A 27,261-nucleotide genomic window follows, 5' to 3' on the forward strand; every position below is an offset into this window, starting at 1 on the left:
TGGAAGAGATGTCCATTTTCTATTTAAGTCTGTAATGTCTTATAAGTATGTGTGCATTCTGGCTCCTGCGCATCTCAGCCCCTGATCAGAATAATGTGCTGAGTGTGATGACTCATAAGGATCCATCATTTGTGCTGGGCAAATCATATTCGGCTAAACAAATTAGGGAAGATTGGGTCAAAAGTAGCAGGAACAACATGTTACAGGTTCATCTTCCTCTACAGGATAAACGTTTTATACGCATCATGTAAAATTATTGCTGAGCCTTGATATAGAAGGAGGACACAATTCACTCTATATAGTATGTTCTTTTTGCAATGCTCAGTGTGTTATGTGGAGAAGAGGCACCTGATCTTCTGAAGGATGTGGCTTTAACAAAGAATCGAAGAAATGCAACTGAGAGCAGAAAATAGTTGTAAAATATATTAGCCTTCCTCATGTTTTTAGGTGAGAGTGCAGAGAAAAACATGGCAGTTGTTCTTGGAACATGACAGTCATTTATTTTCATCATTTTTTGACTTCATTGTTTGTTGTGATGCAAACCCATAAATTTCAGTTGTGAGTTAAGTTTGGCAAATGAGAATTGTGCGGGTGTAGGACTCTCCCATCCTTACCTTGGAAGTGCTGACATTGCATTTGGATAGGTAGGAGGTGAGGGTGCATTTGTGTCCTGTATGAAGGACACAATACATAGGAGTGGATGGAGTAAGGGATAAAAGACAATTTGAAAAGAGATCTAGGAAGTTTTGGCAGGCTATTCATGTAAATCACACAGCTTGTGTATGCAGATATTGTTCATACAGTTTTTGAAGCAAGACACCTTTCTTGAATGATAACAAACTAAGTAAATTGTAAAATTTCTTTTTGTTTATGCATATACCATCTACACTGTTTCAGATACCTGAGGAATCTCGTGTGGAAATCATTGTGCAATTCAAATAAGGAATGGATTTATTTATCTATCTATCTATCTATTTATTTATTTATTTATTTATTTATTGCTTTGAAAGATGTTAGCATTAATATACAATAAATTACAAACAAATTGGCAGTTTTTGTTTTCCAATTATTTGAAAAACAACCCTAAATATATTTTGGGGTAATTTTTCCATCCTTATTAAGGATATTAAGTGGAGAATTAAATTTCAGTAGCATTGCAAGATAAGGTTTTATATATTTTTTTCCTTTAAACCCCACAACACTTTCCACACCATTCTGTTGTGCTCCATTACTTGTAATGCTGCATATCTGTTGTGTAAGGTGCCTATTCTGGCTTCAGCTAGGAACCAAAGTAAGGTATTTGTTGATTAGAAGATTATGCACATTAAACTATGTAGATATAACAGTGCAAAACTGTCCTCTTGTTGTCTGTATTTCTTTGAAAATCATTCTTAGCCTTTTTTCTTTTTTTCATTTGCAATAGGAGTCTTTTTTAATTTCAAATATGTGAACAGAAGCCTTTCAGAGGGAGCTGCAGGAAAAGTGATAGCATTTTTATTTTTTTTTTATTGCTCATTTATTTAGAGATAGGATTTAGCAGAGGGTTGTTAGAGTTAGGGTACTAGGGTAAGGCTGCGGTTGGACTTGATGATCTTTGAGGTCTTTTCCAACCTGAGTAATTCTGTGTTTCAATACCATTTGTATCTAATTAGTAGAAAGCCTTAGAAAATGTAATAAAATTATCTGAATGGAAGAGAACGTTCGTTTTCCTTAGTGAAGCTCTTCTGGAAACTCCCTTTCTTTAGTACAGTCTTTATGATTGTGAAAAAGCAATCTTTGTACAATGCGGGCACTTTTTCTCTCCCTGGCCATGCTCCAGAGTGGAGCCATACATTCAGATTGTTCCATGCCTGAGTGAAAGCTGGCTGAGGAAGTTTCAGTCTTCTGCTAGGCAACATGGAAAGGTCAGCACACCACTTTGGGGAAAGGAATTGAACCCAAGGGTTTGCTGTGCTGTGTACAACACTGAGCTGGTTCATAAAGACAGCTCTTTGTGTGTTTTCTGTAAAACATAAAGTAATTTGTCTACACTTTATCTCTGCTTTGTGAGAATCTCTGTGTTAATGTGTATTCGGAGCTTGAAAGTAAATTTTGTATTTTTTAGTAACTGTCAGTTTGGGCCAGGGCAGTACTGTTGTGATAACCAGGTAAATAGCAGGAGTGACTTTTAATTAGGCCATAAGCATCAGTTGGGGGAAGGGTAACACAAAGAAAAAAATGATATTTTGAACATGCCTGACCAAAGCAAACCTCTAAGTAGTATGTGCTAGAATGCAAGTTTGTTACAGATCCAATTGCCAAACTGAGAATTATTTTGTTTGTATGTTTTAGGTGAAGAAGTGGGTTTCATTCTGGTTTGTTTTCAGTGTTTGCTGTTCTTAATTAATACAGTTGTCAAAACGTGTTTTTTTTCCTTTCTGTTTGAACACCGTGTGGTTTGATTATGAGGAGTAGAGAGGAGTGTCAACTCTACGTGCATCTAAGGGAAAGTATATCTGCTTTAACTCTTAATGATTTCCATTTCCAAGAGTATGTGCTTCCTGAGCAGCATGGTTCCGTAGCTGCTAGCAAAAGAATTTCTTGAGTAGTTTTGTGACAATATAGGTCAATCATTGATCCTTATTCACAGACTTACTGTGACTAGAAAACAAGATGATGCTCAACTCTTTGAGTACAATTTTGAAAGTAATTCTCTCTGCACATTTCCACCCAGCTTCTCCTCAACTGGTGGATTATTCTACCCCTGACTATGCTCAGTCTCTCAATATATTTTATGAAGCTATAAAGTTAAATCTTAGACTAAGGCACAAAGATAAGGGAGCACATACAGGTGGTAGCATAGATTCCCTGCTGATAGAAAATCTAACTGCTTTGTCCTGCTGTTAACTTAATGCAAGAAGGGTCCCCATATCATAGTTGTATTGACAACTGCTCTGCTGCGGGGCTTGTTCTGGCTTTCCCTTTTGAAATATCTCATCAGCTGAGTTCTGCTGCTTTGTCCCTACTTACAGCTTTTAATTAGCATAACTAAAGCTAATTTCACATCAGCTGCCTGTGTAGTTACTCATTGAATAACAGCTGCTTATATTGTTATTCTGGATCTAGTAATTATGCTACTTCCTGTATTGTTTCAGTCTGAATTCCTTTCACTAAAACTGCTGAGATCAAGTGATAGGTGCTGAGTATTCATCACCCTGTGACACCTTTGGTCTTCTGCCGAAAGATTACTGCAGTATATTCAGGCAGGACCTGGTCAAATACCCAGGCCTTGAGGCTTCCACCAGCCCTTACTGTCCTTGTCCGGCTCTGGGGGTCCCCTCACCTGCCATCAACCCTGGGGTGCCAGCTCCCATTCAGCCTGTTAGGGCTCACCCACAGGCCCATATCTTGACCCAGTCTCTGCTTGTCCCTGTCCCCATTGCCAGGGAGGTTCCATGGGGTTGTCCTGCTCTTGGTTGGGCATTGGGATGGGCCCTGATGCCAGGCACTGCACTGACAGCCTAGGGAGAGCCTCCTCTACTCCTGGCTCCATGGAGCCATTGGCCTTTGCTGCACAATGACAAGAACAGAGTTAAAGACTATAAAGCCCCATCTGCCTCATTTCTTTCCTTAAACCAATCATCTGCAGTGTTGTCAGACCGATGAAGAAAAATGCAGAGCTTCTGCGGTACTCATCTAGATTCCTTTTTTTTTTTTTTTTTTTTTTTCTTGCTTAAAATGGATGTGATTATTCAAGCGGTCCGTGTCCTTTCTCATGCCCCTTTCTGGTATGAACATAAAGACATTTCTTCTTCATGGGTTGTCTCAAGCCAAGCAGGTTTCCATTTGTTTTAATTTCTTTTGTCAGGCATGATCTGCCTTCCAACTGCAGTGAGATGAAATCACTTGAACCCTTCACTACTTTTCCTTGAGTGGTTTGCTCATTCTATCAACCCTGGATGCCAAAGCATCCTTAACTTTTGTTTCCTTTCCACTCCTTCCTCTGATGACTGCCTTGTGCTTGTGTATCACACGGGTGCAGTTTCTCCTCCTCCAGAGAAACAACAGTCCTCCCAGGTGGCGCTCCTGTCTTAAGCCTTTAGGGTGGGGTTCTAAAGTAAGTAGGTTGCTTGGAAAGCAATGCATCTTATTTATTTCCATGAAAACAACAACAGTTATGCCATTTTTTCCACATGGAAGAATACAATGACACAACTTTGCTTCATACACACTTCCGTGTCTCATGCCATTTTGTGACTATCCCCCTCTGCTGCCATCTGTCACGTGGCAACAAAATGTAATGGAATATTACTGGGAAGGCTCAACCCCCACTTCTTTATCACTAACATCGTAAAATAGGAGCAGCCCTCATAATTCTAAGTGTTTGTCTCTTTTTTTATAGTTCAAGTCATGTTGGCAAGAAAAATTGCTTTAATTTGTCTTTTTATTTGGATATATATATTTTTTGAACTTAAAAGTCTTCTCTGGCATGCAACAGACAGTAGCTGGTGGTGAGACCACTGGATGGGTTATGTTATGGATTCCCTGTATCAGTACAGTACCAGTTCTTGAACTATTGAAAACAATAGCAAAAGCCACCTCTTTTGTTGATGTAGGCAATTGCATGGATGGAAAAGTGCAAGAAATCTATGACTTATATTCACAAATACATTTACTAGACCAAAGCTCATGAAAAATGCAAAGAAAATTCTGTTAGTTGGTTTTGCAAATAGGAGAACTTGAATAAGTAGAGAATTTTGTGACAAGGGATATAATTCACTTTTTTTTCCTAGTAGCAAACACTACGGCTGCCATCTTTAACAACAATGTGCAAGGAACCGCCAGATAACATTCAGTTAAAATGAGTTGAAATTAGCAGCTGAATTTGGCATACAGTAAACAGTGGAGCATTTACATTAAAATAGAAGAATACTGGCTCTCAAAGACAGAAAAAGACCACTTAGTGCTACAGCTAATTAAGAAAAAAAAAATATTACTGTAAAACAGTGAACTATTTTTTGTTTTATGTCTACTAAACATAGGACAAAGATGTGATATCTGTCACTGAGAGCTTCCCCTTTGATTTTGACAGAGCAAGACTGTTCTCACACATACCTCTAGAAGATGTATTTAAACATGCTTGATAGGTAGAGCTGTGTTGCTTAGATGCTGAGCTTCTCAATTATGTTGCATTACATTAGCAAGATTCTAGTGGATCCATTCCTTCCACCAACTCTGATGTAGTGTGGAAGAAGGACATAGACTGAGCAGTGCAGTGGATGAAGATTTTGAAACAGGAGTAAGAGAAAGATGAAGGTTAAAGTGTAGGAGCAGGATGGAAACTCAAAGACAGAGTGGAGGTTGGCTAGCAAATGAATAGAAGGAAGGATAGTCAGTTGGCTGGGGAGAACAGGAGACTAATAGATTTAGGAGGGAAGGATGAGGAAGTGACAAAGAAGGAAATTCACGAAGAGCTAGATAAGAGGAATAAGAACTGGAATATTAAGTGTGGAAAGGGCTCTGGAAAACGCATGCTGGAAGCTGTCACTGAGAATACTTGATATGTTTGTGGTCCAAAAATATGTAGAAGCTATAGACAGAGTGTGTAATTCTCCTTTAGTGTCTGTCCTGTTTGGAAGATAAATATCTTTCTGTTGTCATCATTTGCTTCATTGAACAAGTGGTATAAAAAGGTTAGGCCCAAGTCTCTTAATCAGAGTAGTTTTTTCCTTCTTTCTTTTCAGTTCTTAAAAGACCTCTGTAAAAGGCTGTATGATTGCAATATCAGATGCTCTGAATTGGAATGGGAATTGGTACTATTAAAGTTGCAAATCCCAGATAAGAATTTCAAGGATGTTTTATAGTTAGGTCTGGCCAAAATTGTTCATGAGCAAGGTTTTAAAACAGAACAACTAGGTGTTAATAGCACTCATTAAAATTTAACTGCTGGATTTAAGGGGCTTGTCCATGCATGCAGTTCTAGGATTCCTTGAGTAGAGGGGCTTCCAGAAGAATGTTTTTATTTCAGTTGATGTTAATCCATTGTAATCTAGTTAGTTGTGTCAGTTTAAACTGGAATAATTTGAGGTGATGGTGTTAATCACTGTAAGCGAGATTAATTTAAAAATATTTTTATTATTTGGCTTATTTTTAGCTTGTTTCAGGAGCAGATGGTCTTTATATTCAGCTAACTTTGTAGCTGTGAGAATTAGAGATATCCTTTAAAACCAACCAAACAAAAAAACAATGAAGTGAATCTCCTGGTTATATGGAAAACAATGCTTGAGAGTTAGTTGAGAGGAGCTGTGCCAGTCACTTGTGGAGCATGTGTATTGTAGGTGTCTTATGAGTGAGGAGGTGTATATGTATGGCTGAGCCAGAGCTTTCTGTAGCTCTGGTTTCCCAAACCAGTTTTTTGTCTTTTTTTTTTTTTTTTTTTTTTTGTACGTCGGAGCATCTTGTCTTAAAAAAAATCCTATGCTAAAATAAGTATTGGAGAGAAGGGAGTCTTTGTGGAAATTTTCTCTAGAGTGGACTTAGCTATTTTGTGATGAATTTACATTTCTTTCCTATGATTCCATTGCATAACAACATGGGATTATTTATTTATAGGTATCTAACTGCTCCTATGTGGACACTGTATTGCTTTCTCGTGGTTTACTTTCTGTATTCATTGCTGATGGATTGAATGGTACAAGAAGTACAAATGGAGCTGGAAGATTATTTCCATTTACCTTCTTTACCGTTTCTTTGATGGATATTTTAAAACAGTTTATTTGGAAGGGCTGCCTGGAAGCAAAAAGCAAACCCAACAACCCACCAGCCTCATTCACAGTACCCATCTATCCCTGGGCACAGCACAGTGTATGCACAACCAGTGACTACCACAATATAAACAAAGAAATATAGTTAAATACATGAATATCCTCTTCCTGTCATTCTCCTGGCTTGGTTATGTGAGTACAGAAGAGTGAAATACAAGTTCATGCTGTAGGCTCCAGTGAGGTATGGAGATAAGGCAGGTAAGTTTGCCATCAGAGTGCAGGAACACAGAGCTTGTCCAGTGCCTGCAGGTGGGAATGGAGCACACACTCTCTGCAGGGACTTATATGAAAAGCATTACTTCTGTTATTCTTCTGTTTCATGTAAAAATACTTCACATATTTATTTAACTATGTTGGATGCAAACTAGATATTTTTAAGTTTGTTCACTAGCTAGTACTGCTGTACTGGTAGCTTTCTAAATCTTTATTGCTAAAGGCTTGCAGACATGTTACTGCTTTTCATTTATCATCACGTTATCCTGGATTTAAGTTTCAGATCTATTTTTATTTACTTTGATTGTGGGTGTGTTTATATATGTATATGTGTGTGTGTATATTTTTCCCTACAGATTGTTGTCTAAGCTAGCTACTTTGAACAGAGCATGAGCTCCTTTTTGCTGTTGATAAACATGACTCATCTGTGTTATTTTTAACATTGCAATTATCAGTTTATTTTTTTTTTTTCCTGTATGATTCTGATTCTTTTTTTCAACACTGTTGATTTTTTGCTTCTTTTGCCATTGTGGAACTAGGCCATATATCTGCAACACAGAAAGCTGCCTAGAATTGAATATTGTAACTATCACTATTGTCATGTTGTAACTGGAGCTGGTGATGCTGGCTGACATTCTTGCCCTTTATTAGTCAGTTGGCTTTGTGCAGCTGTTCCGGGTGGGATTTTGTGGAGATAGGATCCATCACACCTACGGTGCCTGCATCCCTGAAAATGAGGAATGTCCCTGTTATGGACCATGTGAATAAATAAAAAGTCATATCCTTGTAACTTGACAAAATTCTGCTTTCAAACACAGCTATCGTCCAGTTGGTTTGACCCAGAACTTTACTGCCCTCAGGGATTTCAGACGCCATCCTCAGTGGTATGCAATTAGTCCAAGAAAATACTGACATGCCTGGGAGGCTGGATTCTGATCCTACCCTTATACTTTGTTATATTTATAAATACCATATTTAACCTTCTTTGTTTTGTTTTGTGATGGTATACCACCTCAGTAAATCTTTAGACTATAAAATGTTGGCCTCTACAGAGGGAATGATGCCAGGTCTACCTTTTGTTCAGGTGTTCAGGTTTTGGTTTTTGATTATTATTTACCTTCCAACTCTTAAAATTCAGTCATCTCTACTTCTCTCATAATAAAAGTGCAGCGTTTCAAGTGTCTTTTATAGTGTTCTGGACTTCTGCTTCAAAGATCTTGTCCTGCACTCTGCCTTTTGGACATGGGCCACTGCTGCATCACTTACCCCAATTACTCCTTGTTTCAGAAGGTTTATGGTCCGTGTAACTGAGGATCTAGTATTCTTTCACGAGACTCAGAGAAATTGATATTCTTTGTGGCAACTGATGCGAAAGAAATTTATAGTCTCATTTTGGCACCAGGACAGTTACAGATCTGTTATAGGGCTCTACTGGATCTTGTCTGTATATGGTCAGTGGGTAAATTTTGCTGAGATTGAGATTATTTCCTTGTTTTCATTAGCAGAAAGTCTTGCTGATTTTCTAGTGGATTATTGAATCAGGGCTGTATCTTTAATATAGTTTTTACCTTACAAAAAGAATATAGATTTCCTGAATTTGCTGTGGTGCATGTAGAACAAGTCTAATGTGTAGAGCAAGTCCGTTGTTAACAAAATTCATAATCATCTGAAAATAAGCTTGCTTTTTTATTTTCGTTTTTCTCCCTTGCTCTCCCGTAGTTGTAGTTGCATTGCTTCTTTGATGCTGTAAAACTGAGTAGTTCAGGTCTTGTCAGTGTCTTGTGACTGGGCAGACTGTATCTTGTTTCGTTACAGTAATTTCAGACAGTAATTCATTTGATCCTTTTATCTTAGACAGTAACTATTTGAGGCCTACAAGCTAAGCTGTGGGCTCATAGTTTTTTGGGGTGGTTTGTTTGTTTGCTTCTCTGTTTTTTCCTAAGGAGCTCTCTGAGGTGACACCAGAGCCACTGCCTGCCATCCCTTACTCCACCCTTTGTCCCTTCTAGCCTTGTTGGCCCTGGCCTGGTCAGTGGGCTGCACTATGTTGTTGAAGTCTTCCTTACAAATGTGGCTGCATGTGCCGGGCAAGATTGTGACTTCTCCCTAAATACCATGGTGAAATAGAGAGAGCTAAACAGATGTAGTTCAACCCAGTCCTAGTTCAACCCATTCCTCAGATAATGTTTGTCAGTCTGTGGGCTCCTTAAGTGAAGCACTGGCAGCTTCCTGTGCCTGGATGGTTGTCATTTCCCAGGTCCATCGAACTCTGTGATAATTTTTAATGAGCATAAAACCTCAGTTTTTAGGATTTTAATCCTCTTTGAATGATTGCATTTTTTGTTCTATATGACAAAAGTAAAAGCTATTAAATTAAATCCATATATATATTTCAGCAATATCTGTAAAAACTAAAATATCTCCTAACTTAGACCGAGGTTCAAGGTTTGGACTGGCAACCCCAGGGGTAGTAATCAATCCCTCTGCCTGCAGCAGACAGGTGGCACATCCGTCAGTCTGTCTGCCCCTGCTGCTGTCAGCCTGTCTGCTGCTCAGGCTTTCTGTGTGTGCACTTCTTGAGGTTGTATTTCATGTTCCTTTACAGCACAAGTGTCCAACTGGCTACTGATATTTAAGAATTTAGAGAGAGAGAGGCAAATATGAAGTCATTATGGTAACTAAATTGATGGGGTTTTTCTGTTACTTATCAGTCTCTGTTCTGTTCCAGTGTTCAGCATGTTCTGAAATACTTAAATTTTAGTGAAGTTTTTTCTTGATTTTTCTCTGACTGTGAAGATGTTTTTATCTTCAAGCTTCAAATACAGTTTTAGATAAATCAGAGTTCCAAGAGAAAATCTTGATTCCCAGTGTTATCCCACTGATGTTCTCCATCCTCCCCTCATGAGGTGAATATAACAGGAGTTTGGATTAGAGGGTTAAAAAAAATCAGCTACCACTGAAGTCAGTGTTTGTGTGTTTTTAGTTCTTGGCTGTCACGGTTTTAGTGAATAATTTATGTTCTGCAGAGCTGAGAATATTAAGTATGACTTTTAAAGCATGGGAGTGAGGCGGTAGTGGAGAAGTTGACTACGTAACTCTTTTGAAGCCTTTAGGGATGAAAGGCTCAGAAGGCTTAATTATTTCAGAGCAAGAGGGGGTGGAACTCATAAATGAATATGGTCACTTCCAGAAAAGAGGAATCATACAAGTGCACTAGTTTGGTGATATAACTGGTGTGTCTGAGTATCCTTAAGCATCTGGCTAGGTAGCTGAATCCAAAAGAAGAACCTTTTGAGTTTGTTTTTTTTTTGATACAGTGCTATTTGAAAAGCAAACTTGTGTTAGCCAGTGTGCCAGTAATATTTGTAGCAGAATGTATCAGAGTAAAGAGATGACAAGATCCACACACTTCCTGTATACTTTCAGATCTCTAGATGGGAAGGATACTGTAAACCCCTTCAGACAATGGCTTTGAGGATGCCCAGTTATGAGTGCAATTATTTCAGACAACTGAAGCTTCTTTGCAGCTGAAAAATGTGGTATCAGCACATATTGTGTTTGGAAATCAAATTTGATTCTTGGTTTTTTTGTGGGTTTTTTTGTTTTTTGTTTTTTGTTTTTTGTTTTTTTTTTTTTTTTAACTGAAAATGTTCAAATTACTTAATAACTTAAGCCTGACAGGGACAAAGGATATGATTTGGGTGACAGTGTTAATTTCACTAATTGCAGAACCAAAAATTTGTAACTACTCAGATACTTTTATTTCCCTGCTAACTCATTTTATTTCAATGGAGATTGTATTTCTTTACCATCACACTGTTAAATGTAAATGGTCATTTATCGGCATTTTGTAGTTGCTTCCCAGAGAATCAGCTGGAACATACAGGTACAGAGACAGTACCTAAGTTGGTTCTGTCTTTCAGCTCCATGAGCAACTCTACTTATTGGGCACCAGAGGACCCAGGACAGGGAGGAAGGAAAAGTCTCCCTTCTCTATGTTCTGCTGCTGGGAGAAGTGTTGGGTGCATCTTGCACTTCCTCAGACCTAAGTCAGTCATCTCATTGAAAAATCAGATGTTTTTGGATTCACTGATGATGGAAATTTTTTATGGAAGAAAATAGCAATTTGACAACTTGCTCCTAGCCATTAGCTTTTTGATTAAGTAATTAAACATTCAAGTTATTAGATTTTAATGATACTTGTAGAAAGTCCAACATTTAGTGTTGACTGTACGTGTGACAGTTTTGTTGAGTGGCAGGGAATGTCTGGCACATACGCTTTCCTTTTTTAAATCCTTCCTCACCTTGTTTGACCTCCATGACTACTTTCAAGCTATAAACTGCACTCTCTTTCCTCCCTTACTTTTTCTCTCATTGTGCCTTTTCCTCATATGGAATCCTCCTTCTCTACCTTTTCTTTACTCCTTTGAGATAGTTGGCCTTGTTTCCTCTGGGCAGTCTGATCCCTTCTCCTGGTCTCATCTGTCTCCCTGGTAAAGCTGATTCATCTGTTTATTCTCTTCTTTTTTCTAGCTGCTGTTTGCCTTGCCATCCTCTTGGGTGAAATAAGGCCAAATTAAAATACCTGTATATTCATCCTATTTTTTGTTTGTTTGTTTGTTACTGGTGAGAGCACTTAAGTTGCTAAGACTGAAACATGCTACCCATCTCTTCGGCTCTTATTGTATAAGCACACAGAGCTTTTGAAACACTTTTTAGCCCATACAGTGTAAGCTATCCTCTGATGGTCTGAGTATTGTGCTGACTGCTGTAGGGATCTACCTTTACGCTGTTGTAGATGCCATGTTCAACCATCTGCATAATCACTAAAATAGCAGTCTTCCTACGTTGATATGCTGGAACCACCTTCTTCCAGTGCAATGTATGCAGTCTTCTTTATCTTCAGTGCTGCTCACAGCCCTCTCTGCTCTATCATTTCTCATTCCTTTCTTTTTCCTAAGATTGCCATTTTCAGAGCTGCCTTTTCCCGTTGTTTTGCTGTCTTAGCAGCTCTTCACACATGACAGTATTTGTGCAGAAGTGACCTTTACTTTTTAAAACCTTCAGATCTCATTTGTGATGTTCCTTCTGTTATCTCTATAACGGCACGGAGCTGCTGTGCAAGGACACTTAAGGGAGGAGAAGACAAGAGTTGGGTTGGGCTCAAAGGTCCCACTCTCTGGGGGATCAGGAGAGCAGAGCACCAGCTCTTCCAGCACTGTCTTGGTGCAGAGTAAAATCTCTTGCAGGCTGTTTCTGACTCTGTAGTTAGGTCAGAGAGAAAGGGACATTTTTTTATGGTTAATGAGTTTAATGAAGGATCAGATATCTGCCCTTATTCACATCATCCTCAAACACCTCTGGCCTTTTGTTCAATAAGCTTTAATACTATTATAGGACCCGATAAATCATTTTGGTGTCTTTATCGTGGATGATTCAAGTGATGCTGTATTTCCTTTTTATGTGCTGCTGTGAATATGGGGGAAAAAACAGATTGGGGAGTAAAATATACCATTTTACTTCATTGTTTAGGTATGAAAATTTACTTTAAGAAAGAGTGATAACTATTTCAGGATAGTTTTTAATGTGACTGAATTAGCATGGTTATTCCTATCTCTGCATCATTAGCTCACTGCTCCTACATGTCATTTATATAGCATAAACACAACCACATAAAGATATTATATGGTTTACTTCTTTTATTAGCATAGGTATGGTATTTGTTTATAAAGACCAGAAACTTTGTGGTCAAACAAAACCTCATGCAGAAATTTCATAACTTTTTTGTGAACGTTAGAGACAGAGACATATTCTTCTTTAGACTATCCATGTGATAAGCCCGTGCTGTTACCTGAAGGGGAGGATAGAGAAAGTAGATAAGTGCTCAGCAAGTTTTCATGCTTTCTGAAATTTGAAAGAACAATTTATGATAGGAAGGGTAATTAAGTAATTGGGACTGTATTCCCATAGCATGCTTTTGAACACACATGCAATTTAATGTTGTTTTCCACTGCTTTTCTAGAAGTTTGCCCAACTATATGTTCTGTATAGCAACACCCTGTTTGACAAGCAGTCATATCTCATTATTTGAGTTAATAATTTACATAGTTTTGTACTGAATATCTTCTTGTACAGTTCAGAAAAACTGTTCAGTCAGGCAGGTTCTGGTTGTGTGAATGTAAAAATTGTTTAACTAATAATTGCTAATCCATTCTAAAGTGGATTAAGATTTTAGATTCTCCCAGTGAAACACAAAATGTAATTGAAACAGTTCACTTCAAAGAAAGGGCTTACTTTGGTTTTGTGTAGCAATCAAGAAAAGTGGTCAAAGACATTTCCAAATCATCTTAGGTGTATTTCAAAATTAAAGCGTGTTCTTCACACCAGGTCTTCTTCAACTGTAATTGGCTGGAATGCTTTTTTTTTCATGTGAGCTCGTATTAATTGCCCAGTAGTCTGGTAGCAGGCACAGAAAACATTAAGCATTTATTTTCACGTTTCTTTGTTGTGGAGTAGAATCCGCTATTGTTTGTGAAACTGGAGGGAGAACAACAGGCGAGTGTGCTGATGGAGATGAAGGCAGGGGTAGCATTGCACACGGCTGTGCTGTAAACATCAGCAGATGAGATTTTGTGTTGTTTTTTCTCTTTCTTTCTGTTTTTTAAAGTCCACTGATTCTGATTTGTGTTCTGGTTACCTTTGCTATGTACAAACTGAATTAATCTCCTTTGATTGTAAGTAGATTAGTATGTGTGAAAATCATACTGTGCTTGGGAGAGTGTTGATATGTACTTTGTACACCACATTAAATTTTCATGGCCCTAGCTTGCATTGAAGAAATAGCAATGTAAGCTATGATGTTTAGTGCCTATGCTACATCACATGCAAGCATTGCTGTTCTCCCTCCATAGATGTCTTCTCTCAGGACCTTTCTGTGGATTTCATGGTGTTTATTCCTCTGTTGTTTTTTTACTGAAACAGAGAGCATGGTGAGCAGAGCAGGATTTGATATCTATCAGAGCAAAAGGGCAGGAAAGCATGGAGTTGCTGTAAATTCACTGGCTTTGGGCTCTTGGAGAAACTGCTTGCAATTTTCTTAGTGCAGCGCTGCTTATTATCACCGAATTTGCACCACCTTGATGAAATGTTCTATAGTCTACTAAGCCTTTTGCTCTTTTGTTAGTCAGTCACATCTTGCCAATGATGGATTTCAGTTAAATCTCAGTTTGGCATTTTAAAACAGAAACTGACATCTGGCATTCTAGAAACCAATTTTTAATTTGTCTCAACACTTCTTGATATCTCACTAAATTGAATGCATGAAACTTCTCTTTTTTAAATGAGATTATATTCTGTTTGATTGGGTGATGCAAAAAGGTAGTACAGCCAGAAGCTGGGAAGCACTGTGATATACCTCCTAGGGCAAAGTAACGTCTACTGAGATGTTCTTTTAGGCTGTGTACAGCTGTTATGTGTCTTGACAGCTGGATGTAATGTTTTCACATGGGGTGTTCTTCTGTAAAAGTCAGAACTCAAATCATACTGAAAACTGAAGTGAACTGGAAAACAGTATTTTTATGTCAGTTTGACTCTCAGCTGTTGTCTGCAGGATTTTGCTTTTTTGTGCTCTTTGAATTAGAGTTCAGCATCTCTCTCATTCTATGGCTTGAGAGAGAGGGCTGCATGAAAGGAAGCCTTTGCAACAAGTAGATTTTACTAATGATTAAATTCAAGAGGATTTTCCTTACATGGGTCAAATGTGGTTTTAATTTTCTTCTTCACACTTTTTTTCTTAGAATTCTTTTTAACCCGGAAATTGAATAAAAAATGAATATTATTTGGATCAGCACAGAAAAGAGAAATTCTGCATTTATTAGACATGCAAATCTTGAGATAGTATGTGGAATATATTTGGGGGAGAATTTGTGTGTAAGAAGGAATGTAAGTAGGAGTAGAAGGGAACTGTAAGCAAAGAGAATATAAGAATCAAACTAACTAGTGCAATAAGAAAATAGGGCGCTATATTGGCTGTACCCCTAGCACCTTAAAATGGAAAAGGCTTACAGGCAACTGCTATTATTTCCTTATCTCATGCTGGGTATTAGGAGAAAATTTCTTCTCTGGATGAGTGGTCAAGCGTAGGAAAACACTGCTGAGGGAAGCAGTGGAGTCATCGAGCCTGGGGTGTTCAAGAAGCAAGTACATGTGGTACACAGGGACATGGTTTAGTCATTGTGGTCGTGTTGGGTTGACGGTTGGACTTGATCATCTTAGAGGTCTTTTCCAATCTTTATGATATTCTATGATTACTTCCTTTTATTTTTCCTGCAGGCTGTTAATACCCATTATTAATTCCCTGCCTTATACTTAACCTATAAACTTTCAGGAGCTGGGACCTGAATTTAATGTGTGCTTTTAATCTCACTGTAACTCTTGTTGCTGGGACAGGAAGACACAAGAATAAAATTTTTTGAGCTTATTTCATGTTTTACTGTCTATGAGATTTGAGTTAGCTACTAACTTCAATAACATTACAAAGTGACTGATTTATGAATACAAATTGGTTTCTTGGAGTTTCTCTTGATTTTGATGCATGTACATACACTCAATAGACAATATTCCATCCATGCAAGTGTGATATTCTTAGTTTACAGTATCTGTTGCTCGTATCAGACATACAGTTCTCAGACAGCATTTTCTTTGTAGGGTAGTAAACCAAGGCGCACCTGCATAGTATGTGCAGATGTGTCATCCCCACAAGGTTCAGGAACATAGCAATTGAATTCTTTATCCTTCAAACGAGAATAGGAAGTAGGAAAAAGGTCCAGCTGAGAATTTCATGAGTGCAGTTTCTTGTTGAGCCAGATGGGTGTGCAATTAGCAAATTTTTGAATATTTTCAGGATACAAAGCATTAATTTGTGGTCTGTTGAATTTTCCCTATTCTTCTGAATTTATAGTGTTGAGGTGCAGTGCATTACAGAATATCACAAGCCCAGGTGGACAGCCAGTCTTTTTTATTATTTATTATTTATTTTTATTTTTATTTTTTTGTGTGGGTGTGATTTTGTCTGCATGTGGTCTTTGTTTGGAACCTTGAGGTGGTCCTCACTCTATTGTATCATTTGCAGTTCTACAGTTGCAGCTCTATCTACCACAAGGTTTAAACTTGGACCTCTAAAAATGTAAAAACGTCTTTGTTTGTTTGTAACACAAAAATATCTGAGTGTTATACATCGTTTCATAGCAGGGTAGCAACCCACCCTCCAGATGGAGTTGCATCTTGTGACACCTTTTACGAGAGCTGATGACAAAGCAAATACCACAGATTACACGTAACTAAAGACTTTGTTTTTTTAACAAGTCTTTTAATTTCATTGCAAGTGTATTGTTAATGTTTTCAAGTTTCAGATTTTGTGGTGTGCTCTATCCATTTTGACAAATCAACGTATTGTTGTAGTATTTAGTTATGAAGCATTTCAATATTCCAAAGGCAAATATTGGCATTGCAAATCACAACAGTTGAAATTCTACAACATGTTAGTCTTCTCTCCACAGTTTAGTCTGTATTAACGTTTCATTACTTCACTTGTAAGGCTGGGAATCTGTTGAAGTGGGTCATTGAAGTTAGGTGAGGAAACATGCATTAAGCATGATGCGGATGAAAGGCTGGTATCCTTGGATTCTGCTTGCAGCTGTTGCAATTGAGACAGCTTCACTGGGAGTTCCTCCTAAGGGATGTCTGAATGTAATGCAAAATAAAAAACTGGAGCTCTTCAGCCTTCCCAGTCTTTTGGTGGGCTTTTATCTCTCAGCAAACTGAATTCACATTCTGCCTACAAATTGTGTATCTCTTAAAAAAATAAGAACAAAAAGAATTCAGATAGCACTTGCATTTTTATAGCTAAATGCATATCAGTAAAATGATTTAAGTAAAACTTGCAGTAATATTTTTTGAAAGGCAGAGAAATAAAAATGTTCTGGTTGAAGAATATATCATAGATACTAAATGTCAATTATTTTTATGTTTCAAAGAATGAACCCTAATTGCATGCAAGTCAGTGTGGGCTTTATTTCAGTAAAGGTTATCTGTTAACTTCAGTGGGGTCAGAGTTTGGTCTGATTTGGCTGTAATTCCTGGAACAACACATATTTTCTAGTTTATCTTCAGCTCGTCATGCATGTAGTCTGTTGTTTAATAGAAACAGAGGATGAAAGGGAATCCACTGTTAGAATCTATGAGCAAAACTTTTATCCTGATCCATCCTTTTAATCAGTCCAACTTGTTTATATGGCAATTCTCCCTGTGGTTTAAGGAAATTGTCTTTCCAAGGAGAGGAAACTGAACAACCAGGAAAGCATGGAGAATACTGAGGTTCTTACTTTATTGCTGTTTATATTAAAAATGCAAAGCTTAGGAGTACGTTGGATTCATTTTCTTAAGTTTGTGCATGTATGATCTGATATGATGTCCTAAAAGAAGCCCTGTAAGAACTAATGGTTTGCCTGGCAGGAGTAGAAGCCACTTGTTTCAAAGAACCTTTCTGTATTGATGCATGCCTTGGCAGGGCAGGTAGCAGCTGAATGGGATACACTTTCTGAAAAGAAAAACAAAATCAGGGTTTTATGTTTTCCTCAGTTTAAAGAAGTGAAACTCAATGTGGTGTGCAGTGCATTTCAACAGCATTCATTTCTGATTGTATTTCTTAAGGCGTAGCGTATATATTCTTTGTGTAAGAATCCTCACCTATCCTACTATCTAATGATTTTTTTAACTGTTCTTTCAGTGAGGTGAAACCTCACCATTACGTCTATTCCAAACTCTTATCAGCATTTAATCACCTATGCTCATAAACTGTGATTTTAAAAAATTTCTCTTTCTCACATGTCTCTCTCCCTTGCCCCGTGCCTTTACTGTCCATCTTCCTCAGCATTACCTATAAACTCTGTACCATTTTAGTCTGTCTTCAGATATCCTTTAATTTTGTATTTGGCTGACAAGGCCTCCATTCAGTCATTCTAAAAAAAGCAGTAATGTGATGCTGCCTCCAAGGCAAGCTCCTGCAAACAGCTCATGCTACTCCCCAAGCTGTCCTGGTACTTGAACACCAATGGAGACATAAACAAGACATGTTGTGAGTTCTGATTTTATAAATCCAAGGGGAAGCTGGTAATTAAAAAGATAAAGGTGGTAAAATATAAAATGTTACTTTCAAGCTTGGCAAATATCTTTTGTGCTTCAGGAAGAGCTGATTTAAGAATAGCACAATCCTATATTACAATGCATGAAATAGTTGTTTTGAATTATAAAAAGTAAAACACAATGTGAAGCAAAATACACTGTGGTAGAGAAAGCAAGGAAGTTGTCAACTGAGCTAACTACTATGAGGAATCTGTCACATCTGCCCAGGTTTTTTTTTTTTTGTTTTTTTTTGGGGGGGGGGGGGGGGGGCGAGGAGTTGGAATAGGGGGGAGTTCTCAATAACCGAATAGATCCTTTAGCTACAAAGTCATGACAAATACTGAATTTATACTGCCACTCCAGTTCTGAGCAATTAAATTGTTAAGTATTTCAGAGAGGTCTGGGAGGTTTTTTTGTTTGTTTGTTTTTGTTTTTGTTTTTTTAAGTTTTGTTTTGTTTTTTCTTCTTTAAGACAGGAACTCTTGCAAATAACTTGAAATGTCCTTTGTTTCCCATAGTTCTTTGCATGTATTAGCTGTCACACCCATTAAAATAGGTCCTGATACTGTAACACTTCCAAACTTGGTGGTCTGGTCTCATAATGAGTTTGCAGAGATTCCCAAATAAAACCCCCTAATATTGCTTCTTCAGAATCAGAGAATCTCAGGATTTGGAAGGGACCTTTGGAGATCTAGTCTAACTGCCCTGCTAACATGGGTTCTCTACAGTAGGTTACGTATCAGGGTACTCCTGATAACATTATTTTCTTCCGCTTGCTTGGAGATGACATCTAGAATAAGCGGTTCTATCACCTTCCCAGGAATGAGGTGGGACTGACTGGCCTGTAGTTTCCTGGCTCCTCCTTTCTGTCCTTTCTGAAGACTGGAGTGACTCCAGTCCTTAGATATCTCTCAGTGACCTTTTGAAGATGATGTGAGCATTTTGACAATCACTTCTGCCACCTCCCTTAGTACTTGTGGGTGCATCCCTTAGGGACTCATGGATTTGTGTTTGTCACGTTCACCTTAGACGGTCTCTGACCAGATCCTCCTTGGCCAGGGGGAGAGTGGAGGTCTTCCTTTCCTCAGATTCTCTCTCTTATCTCCAGGGTGTGGGATTCCCATGGGGCAGTCATAACAGTAAAGACTGAAGCAAAGAAGGTGTTCAGTAACTTTGCTGTCTCAGCGCCCTCCATTACCAGCACCAACCTCATTCAGCAGAAACTTGTTAGCAATTTGGCAGGAACTCAACATAGGTGTTTGTTTATTAGCTACAAGAATGCTAATTCAGCCTTGAAATTGTTATAGGAGAAAGGGTTTCTTTCTTTATTTATTTTTACTATTGGAAGTCATTGCTAAAGCATGTTTGGTTTTTCTATGTTGTATCTTGATGAAAATTTGAAGCAATAACACACTTCTAGTGCAGGTCTGTATTCATATACTTTACTGCATTATAAATTATAGTTCTGTTTATTAATTCCTAAATTTATCTAGTTTAGGATGTTACGCAGAATAAAAGATAATCCTGGTTCTTCATACCAAGTGTAGGTTTTGCTGAATTGTTATTTCAAGCAGTTCTAATTGATATACAAGGATATATAGATTTATATATATATATATAATATATATATATAAATATATATATATATATATATATATATAAATATATATATATATATATATATCAGTTTAAAAACTGCTATAATTAAGAATACTCACTAATGATGTGAAAGCTAGTAGATTATGTATTAGTGAAGTTATTCAACACTTCCCTGTAGAGTTCTGTATTTTTACCTTGTTAAGCTAGGCTTTTGCTTGAACTGAGTTCTTCCTTTCTGTTTCAGATGCTGATAGATTTGCTGGGTGCCCTCCAGTTCTTAATTAATTAGGGAGAATGACTAATTGGTTAGACCTTGGAAGTCATGTGTGAACAAAAGGTTGACTTTGCAGGAGTGGAGAGGAAGGCCTCCTAGGTAAAGCATTTCAGCACTTACGTCTTCTGTAGCTATATAATTCTGGGTGTCATAAAACAGGTGGTTTCCCAAGAGAGCATTAATTAATGATGCTCTATTTTTTGAGTGTGACATTTGAGATACTAGAGCCTACTTTGTGTAAGTGCTGAGCAACAGAACTTACAAGAACTGACCTCTGAATATACAACTTCTCTGACAAATTGGATTTTCATTGCCTCAGTACCCAGTTTTTAATGTTTTTCAGTTTTTTTTCTTTCTCTTTGAAATGGAAATAATACCTTTCTCCTTTCCTAGGAATTCTGAATAACTGTTTTGTACTATGTGCTGAATTGTTACACTTAAGAACACCAGAGGCAAACCTACCATTAAGTGAATTTTTTTCTTCTGAGCTTGAAGAGTGAACAATGAATAGGCTCAGTGCTCAGAATGCAACAGCAACATGAAATACATTATTAAATAATTACTCTGTAAATGAGTAGCATGCCCTAGACAGCAGCCTAGTGAAAATGGTTGTTTAATTAAATATTATAATGCATATTCCTAAAAGGATTTTATTAATGTTTCACAGCCAATCTTAATTCCAGTTTTAATTCCAATTTGGAGTATTTTATTTTATTTTATTTTGCAACCATAATGTTCTTCCAAATATTTTTGAGTTTAAACATAAACAAGCATGGTAATCAGAAGAAATCTGTCTAGAAAAATCGGTGTGTTAATGCACAAGTAAACAATAACTTGCACTAGGGCTTTTGTAAATACCTGGATGAATGCAGAAAAACTTGTTGCCTATCTGGCCACTCATGTTAGCAAACAAAATATCAGCAGAGAAGTGAACTCGACTTATCAGTGCAGTGCAAAAGATTTTTTTTTTTTCTAAATCTTGTCACTAAAAACTCCTGACGTTGATATATTCACCATTAGATTGAAGAGAGAAGTACAGAATTTTGCAGTGCATCTGGAAAACAGAACTTTGAATAATTTTGAGTTACCCTTAGGGGAACGCTTGGCTGCTTATCTCCGGGAAGGCACTGCAATAGGCATCAGTGCTGAGTGTTGACTTTGGTGTAATTCTGGTAAGAAAGCTGTCTGCCCTGCAATCAAGGAGGATCTGTGGAAGGAAACATCGGGGCCTAGATTTACCATTTAGATTGGTCATAGTGGTAGAACATGCTGAGTTGAGAGCGACCTATGAGAATCATCAACTGCTGGCTCCACAGGTGGCAACCTAACAGTTAACCTGTTATTTCCAAGGGCGTTGTCCAAGAACATGCAGTGAGATACCACAGATGCTGCAACCACCTTTTACCTACAAATGCTCTAATCTGGAGCTCTCTGCTGCAGTGTAGATTCATAAAGCAGGCATCAGTCTATTACGACTGTCGGCATTTTATTGGGGTACTTTCCAAGGTGTGTAAAACACAAGATTCTTTTAGTCTGGTATGCCTGGTAAATATTGTGGACGTTATTCTGACACATCTGCAATAACAGGAAAAGCAGAGACGCTCAAGTTGATTACTTACCTAGTGACAACTCAGAAGTGTGGTGTATGGAGCAGGGGATTTGAGATATCCTTTCTTTCTACAGCCATCTCACCTGCATTCAGCTTTGGCTGAGGTGGCACTTCCACTGCATGCTTCACAATCACGTCCTTACCTTGCCGCTTAGTTGACACAGGCAAGAAAACAGACTTCCTGGTTGGAAAAGCTCATCGTTTGTACTCAGATATGCATTAAAGCACTTAAAGTTCAGAACAAAGAAACATACAGGCTGAATTTAGTGCTTTACAGTGAGTTAAGTCCATAGTGTTCACAGCTTTTCCTTGCTGTAACAGCAGATGGGTTGTTTGCTTTTAGTTTGTTGGGTGTTTTTTTTTTTTTAAAAGGGGAGTTACTACTTTCTGTCAGCTAGAAACCTGAGTCGTTGCTTGGCTTACCTCTCCCTGCAAGGGAACTCTGAAGTTTTGAAGTGAAGAATGCAGTCGTTCACTAAGGATGAAAAGCGATGGAGTGGGGAGCTGGTGGAGCTGATGTGCTGCATGGGTCAGTAGTGAGCTTTGCAGTGAACTTTGTAGCTTCCAGCAGCAGGTTTGCTTTGTAATGAAAGGGCATTAGATCTCTTCGGGGAAAAGCTTTTCACCAGAGCCTTTGGAGGGGTTTCATTTCTTAGTTTTGAATTACTTCGGCAGTAGGCTGCCTATCTGCTAGATGCTTCATTTGGTGTTTTGGCTTCGGTGTGCTCTGCTCAGAGGTCAGCTGCATGAAATACTGTGATACCGCGCTTCCATCCTTATGTACATTTTCTTTTCTGAAAGAGTTTGTTTTTTGATTAAAAATCACAAGTGCTCTTTTATTCTAATGCCTTTTTCAACATGTGACTTCTGTTTTTCTTCCTTTTTACACATTTGTTTGTGTTAGAGCTGTATGTTTGGTTTTTGTTTGTTTTTTTTTTGTTTTTTGTTTTTTTGTTTTTTCCTGTAAGTGCAGAAAAGCGTAATGAATGCATGTATAAAGAATATGGGGAATAAGCAACATTTTTTACTAACCTTTAATTAAAAGTAGGGTTGAAATTAATTGTCAATACGTGCTCTAACAAGCTACATGGAAAGGGATTTTTTTTTCCCACTGTTGTCCCAGTAACAAAATGTAAACCGTGGTAGTAGTTAGTCAAAACTAGTTGAGGTTACCTTAGTGAAGAAGACACAGTGTACACTTGTGGGCAGGCATATTGAATTCTGCAATTTGGAAAACTTGTATTCCTTTTAAAATAGCTACCTACAATGGAACAGTTGTAAGTAAATTTAGTTCTTGATTTCTTTAGTTTCTGACATTTTTGTGTTCTTTACATTAGCTAAGCCAGGTCTTCTACCTTACTTGGGTGAATTACTCCTGGTGGAAATGCTGCCTTGCTACATGAAGGCTATAGAAAAATGTATAGATAGAACAGCTTAGGTTGAAAGGAACCTTATAGACCATCCTGTTCCAACTGCCACCCACCAGATCAGGCTGCCCAGGGCCCTTCCAGCCTGACTTTGAACACCTCCAAGAATGGGGCATCCACAGTCTATCTGGGCAACCTGTGCCAGGGCCTCACCACCCTCTGAGCAAAGAATTTCTTTCAAAATATCTAACCTAAATTTCCCCTTTTTTAGTTTAAAGCCTCTCTCCCTTGTCCTGTCACTATCTGCTCACCTGCTTAAATTCAGCCCCCCTCCCACTTATAACCTATTTCTAAATACTGGAAGACCACAATGTGGTTTCCCTGGGGTGTTCTCTTCTTCTCTTCTCCTACCTAAACAAGCACAGATTCCTCAACCTTTCTTCCTAAGAGCACAAAAAACAGAATGTGTTTTTTTCTTTTTTTTTTCTTTTTTTTTCTTTTTTTTTTTTTTTTTCCTTTTTTCTCTCAAATACTGCTTGCTTTGCTTGAAAGTTTCATAATTCTCTTTTTGAGCCTTCAACAAGAGTAAGTGTGGCGCTCTTTAGAGGGAAAAGAATATGTCAGAAACTTACAGATCTGGAGTGACATGGAAAAGGTGTTCTGGGAACTGTCCCTATTCTGTGCTAAGGTTTTGTATGCTGCATGTACTAACTGCAGAACTCATTACCAGAGTGAACACGAAAATTATACATGTTTTAAAATGATCAATCTCTTCCTTCTCCCCTGTACACCCTCCTCAAAATAATCTGTAATTCTCACATGGAAAAAATGTGTGTAAGTGTATAGCAAGTCTCTGAGTCATGTACTGGAGAACGACGCAAAGGCTTTGCAAGATTTTGCTTGTCTGGTTTTCTCTTTTGTTGCTGAATTCTCATTTCTCACAGGTGTGAGGAAAGGCATACAGATCTCCATGTGGTCTGGGGTGCAATCCTCTGTGATTTCAGGCCATTTTGAAACACTGAACACCTCAGTATCACACTGTGACTCAGATGTCCATGGGTGTGGATCTCACGTGGCTTTTTTTTTCCATTTATTTTTTTTACTTCTTCTGTTACCTTTGACCAGTCTGCCAAAAGTGTTTTTAGAGTAAAATGTAGGACATGACTCAATCCTCTAGTGATTGCAGTAGATGAAGAAAGGGTCTTGTTTTGCTACCTGAGCTTCTTCTCAGCCACGCTACAAATAGCACAAGTCAATGAAGCAGCTGCAGTTCTGTTCTACAAGGTCTTAAGGGATCTGGCTATTATAGGCTTGTACAGATGGTCTGGGTCCTGCCCTGCAGCTCCAGCTCTGAGGGGCTGTGGGGCACTTGTACCACCCAGTGACCATGCATAGCTCTGTGGACATAGAACTGGGTGCTTCAGCTGGAATGGCATTGCTGTTTCTTTAGCATGGCTCTAAAGAACACATGCACATACATCCCACCCATAATAGGATGCTTTCTTACCCTGTTGCTTTCGATATTTCTACTCAGTGTCTGGCAAGCAGCTGTTGATGCTGCCACACCAAGGAGCGGTAGCTACTAGCAGTAGCTGGGTCTTATTGGTGGGTTAACCACCACCCTTGTATACACTGTGGAAGTTGAAAAGAAAGAGGATGCTTACTGTGACTAAAGTGTATTGAAGAGGTGTGATATTCAAGTGAACAAAAAAAACCAGTTACAAAAATCTGGCTTTCATAAAGGAGGGGAATTCCTATTAGTAAATATTCATTTATCAGATTTCAGAGGCTGGCAGTAGTATTTATAGTTCTTAAAAGTTTGCTTTGATCTTTTAATACATTTTATGCATAGTCACCTTTTCCTAGGAAGTTGCTTTTCCATTAGCCCTGCTTCTATTTCAACAGTGGTGCTGTAGCCTTGGAAGAACTCACTTAGAACCCCTGCTGAAGAAACCTGTGCCTGACATACTGCAATGTCCTGCAAAACATTTCTATGCTATTATTTTAATTAGATATTTCAGAGCTTCTACAGGCTATATAGTTATAAAAGGTTATTAAATCATTAATTTCGTAACATTTTAATATGCATAATTTGTTGACCTGTTGAAAAACTTTTGTTTTTCCTTTTTACCTCCAGATGAACGTGATAAAGTACAAAAGAAGACCTTCACAAAATGGATAAATCAACATCTCATGAAGGTAAGTTGATATTTCTGTGATGTCTTGATTACTGAACATTACAGCAGTGATAGTGCATTTTACTAAATGTTTGATTTCAGAATGCAATTTCATTGTATGGTAGTAAGTAGTCAAGCTAAGATCTTAAGTCACAGAGTTTATTGATACGGTTTATCTTTGAGCAGTCATGAAGGTGCTAAAATACTGCTGTCTGATCATCTATGGGGATTGAATACTTGCACTTGAAATTAAAATAAGCCAAAGTTTAAGGGTTACCATTTCTTTCTGCAAAACTTTATTTATTTATTTTTTTTCCTAGCATTAGACAGCCATGTCTGTGTCAACACAGACAGAACCATTAAAAAGAATGAAATTAAGTGCAGTGTTGAGAACAGGAAAGTGACCTTGCAAGGGATAACAATGACATCTGCATGCGTTAGAAACAGAGGCTTTCTAGGGATGAAAGTCACTGTTCTTTTGAATTGCGCTGAACTTGTCCTCAGGGACAGAGTGCCTCATTTAAACAATAAGTGCAGATCATAGTCAACAGAGAACCAAAGGCTGTGAGTTCACCTCTGCTGCACGGCCCTTCAGTTCTAAATTTAATCTGCTGTTTCAGCACCAACTGTCTAGCCCAGACGTTTCTCTGGAGAAACAGATTGTATAATTACTGAACATAACTGACTTTGATTTCTTTTCAGAGGTTGAATTCATGTAAAAGTCACATTAAATAAAAATGTATCTGTTAGCTGTCAGAGCTGAGGTTTAATTAATGAGTATAATGTTCAGCTACTGTTGGAAGAATTTGCTTCTGTTCATATTTAGAATGAAAATAACATTCTTTAGGGGGTGATTTAATTATCTCTTCTTGTAGCTGTGCTGTAGGTATTTGAGAAATATTGGGTGTAGAAGCATTACAGGATTTATTCAGGGATATTTAAAATAAACTTGTTTTTAATCTCCTTGGATCTTTATAGGATGCAGCATTCTAGTTTTGCATCCGTTAAACATTTGAAACCAGGGTACTTCTTGGAAGCAGCATGACCTAGGGAGCTAGTATAGCCCAGACAAGAAGTTAATCACTGTTTTTCTTAGTGAGAGAGAGACCTGTCTTCCAGAGTGCTGTTTCAGTTCTCCCCACCATGACTGAGCCATCAGGAGCAGTCCTGCCATTAGCAGCTCTGCATAGCCTTTCTGTGAGCAGGGTGTCTGTACCTTAGAGAACCGTTCAGATATGTTTCCCTGTATGAGTCTCCTAGACCTGAAGGAATCATGCTGTGTAGAAACAGCAGCTCACAGCACCCTATTTTAGACATCTCACCCTGGTCCTAGTATACCCAAGAGGTCATGTGCTCTTGCAGCAATCCTTTGCTTGCTGAGAAAAGAGAAGGAGGCTGCAGACTCGCTCTGTTTCCTTCTGAGAGTGCTGTGGATTTTACTTCAGATTTGCAATGTAAGAAATTTATCTATTGTCCATGACTTCAGAGAAATTAGATTTAAAGGAAACAAAAAAAATTGCACAGGAAGTTTGCCAGTACTCTGGCAGCAAAATGCAATCTCCAGATCAACCATCGTGCATTTCTCTTTATAATTGAAGACAATTGTTACTGTGTTTCTAGTGTCTACTGATCTTCTATATTAAAGACGCATTTTAAAGAAGCAGGTCTCATTTCTGTGAAAAATGGAAAGTCCTGTCTGAAACATTTAGAATAAACCTTTGATACAAGTTTAAAACAATGCCTGTTTCTACAGAAGAGCAGCGTACTGACAGTGTTGGGCATCATTATTTTATACAGTTTTAAAACATGCAGAGTCATCGTTGCCACCTCTTGGGAGTAGCTTAGAAAGGATTTACGGTCTAAACCTGTAAGGAAATCGCAGTGAAGAGTTCACACTAAATCCCCGTGACTCGCATGCCAAGGTCAGTGGCCTCAGGCCTTCATTGTCAGATAGTCCTTGGTATTGAATGATTGTAGAGAGAAATATTTATCCATTACTGGCAGTGAGTTTTCATCTTAAATAGCTCACTGAATATCT

General features: G+C 38.1%; 1 protein-coding gene across 42 annotated transcripts in view; it reads left to right on the forward strand.

Moving 5' to 3' along the window:
* The window catches only part of DST (dystonin), a 280,915-nt gene that overhangs the window by 64,266 nt on the left and 189,388 nt on the right, over window positions 1–27,261 (forward strand). For all 42 annotated transcript variants that reach the window (XR_014944222.1, XM_015859182.2, XM_085542024.1 and 39 more), the window contains one exon: window positions 25,184–25,245. Coding sequence is in view for 41 of the 42 variants with exons in the window: in XM_015859182.2 (XP_015714668.2) it covers window positions 25,184–25,245 (62 nt within the window). In the remaining variant the exon portion in view is untranslated. The remainder of the gene's footprint in view (window positions 1–25,183; window positions 25,246–27,261) is intronic.

Source organism: Coturnix japonica, chromosome 3 (genome assembly GCF_054131305.1).
Source record: "Coturnix japonica strain WE chromosome 3, WE-NBRP24, whole genome shotgun sequence".
In the NCBI taxonomy this organism is placed as follows: domain Eukaryota; kingdom Metazoa; phylum Chordata; class Aves; order Galliformes; family Phasianidae; genus Coturnix; species Coturnix japonica.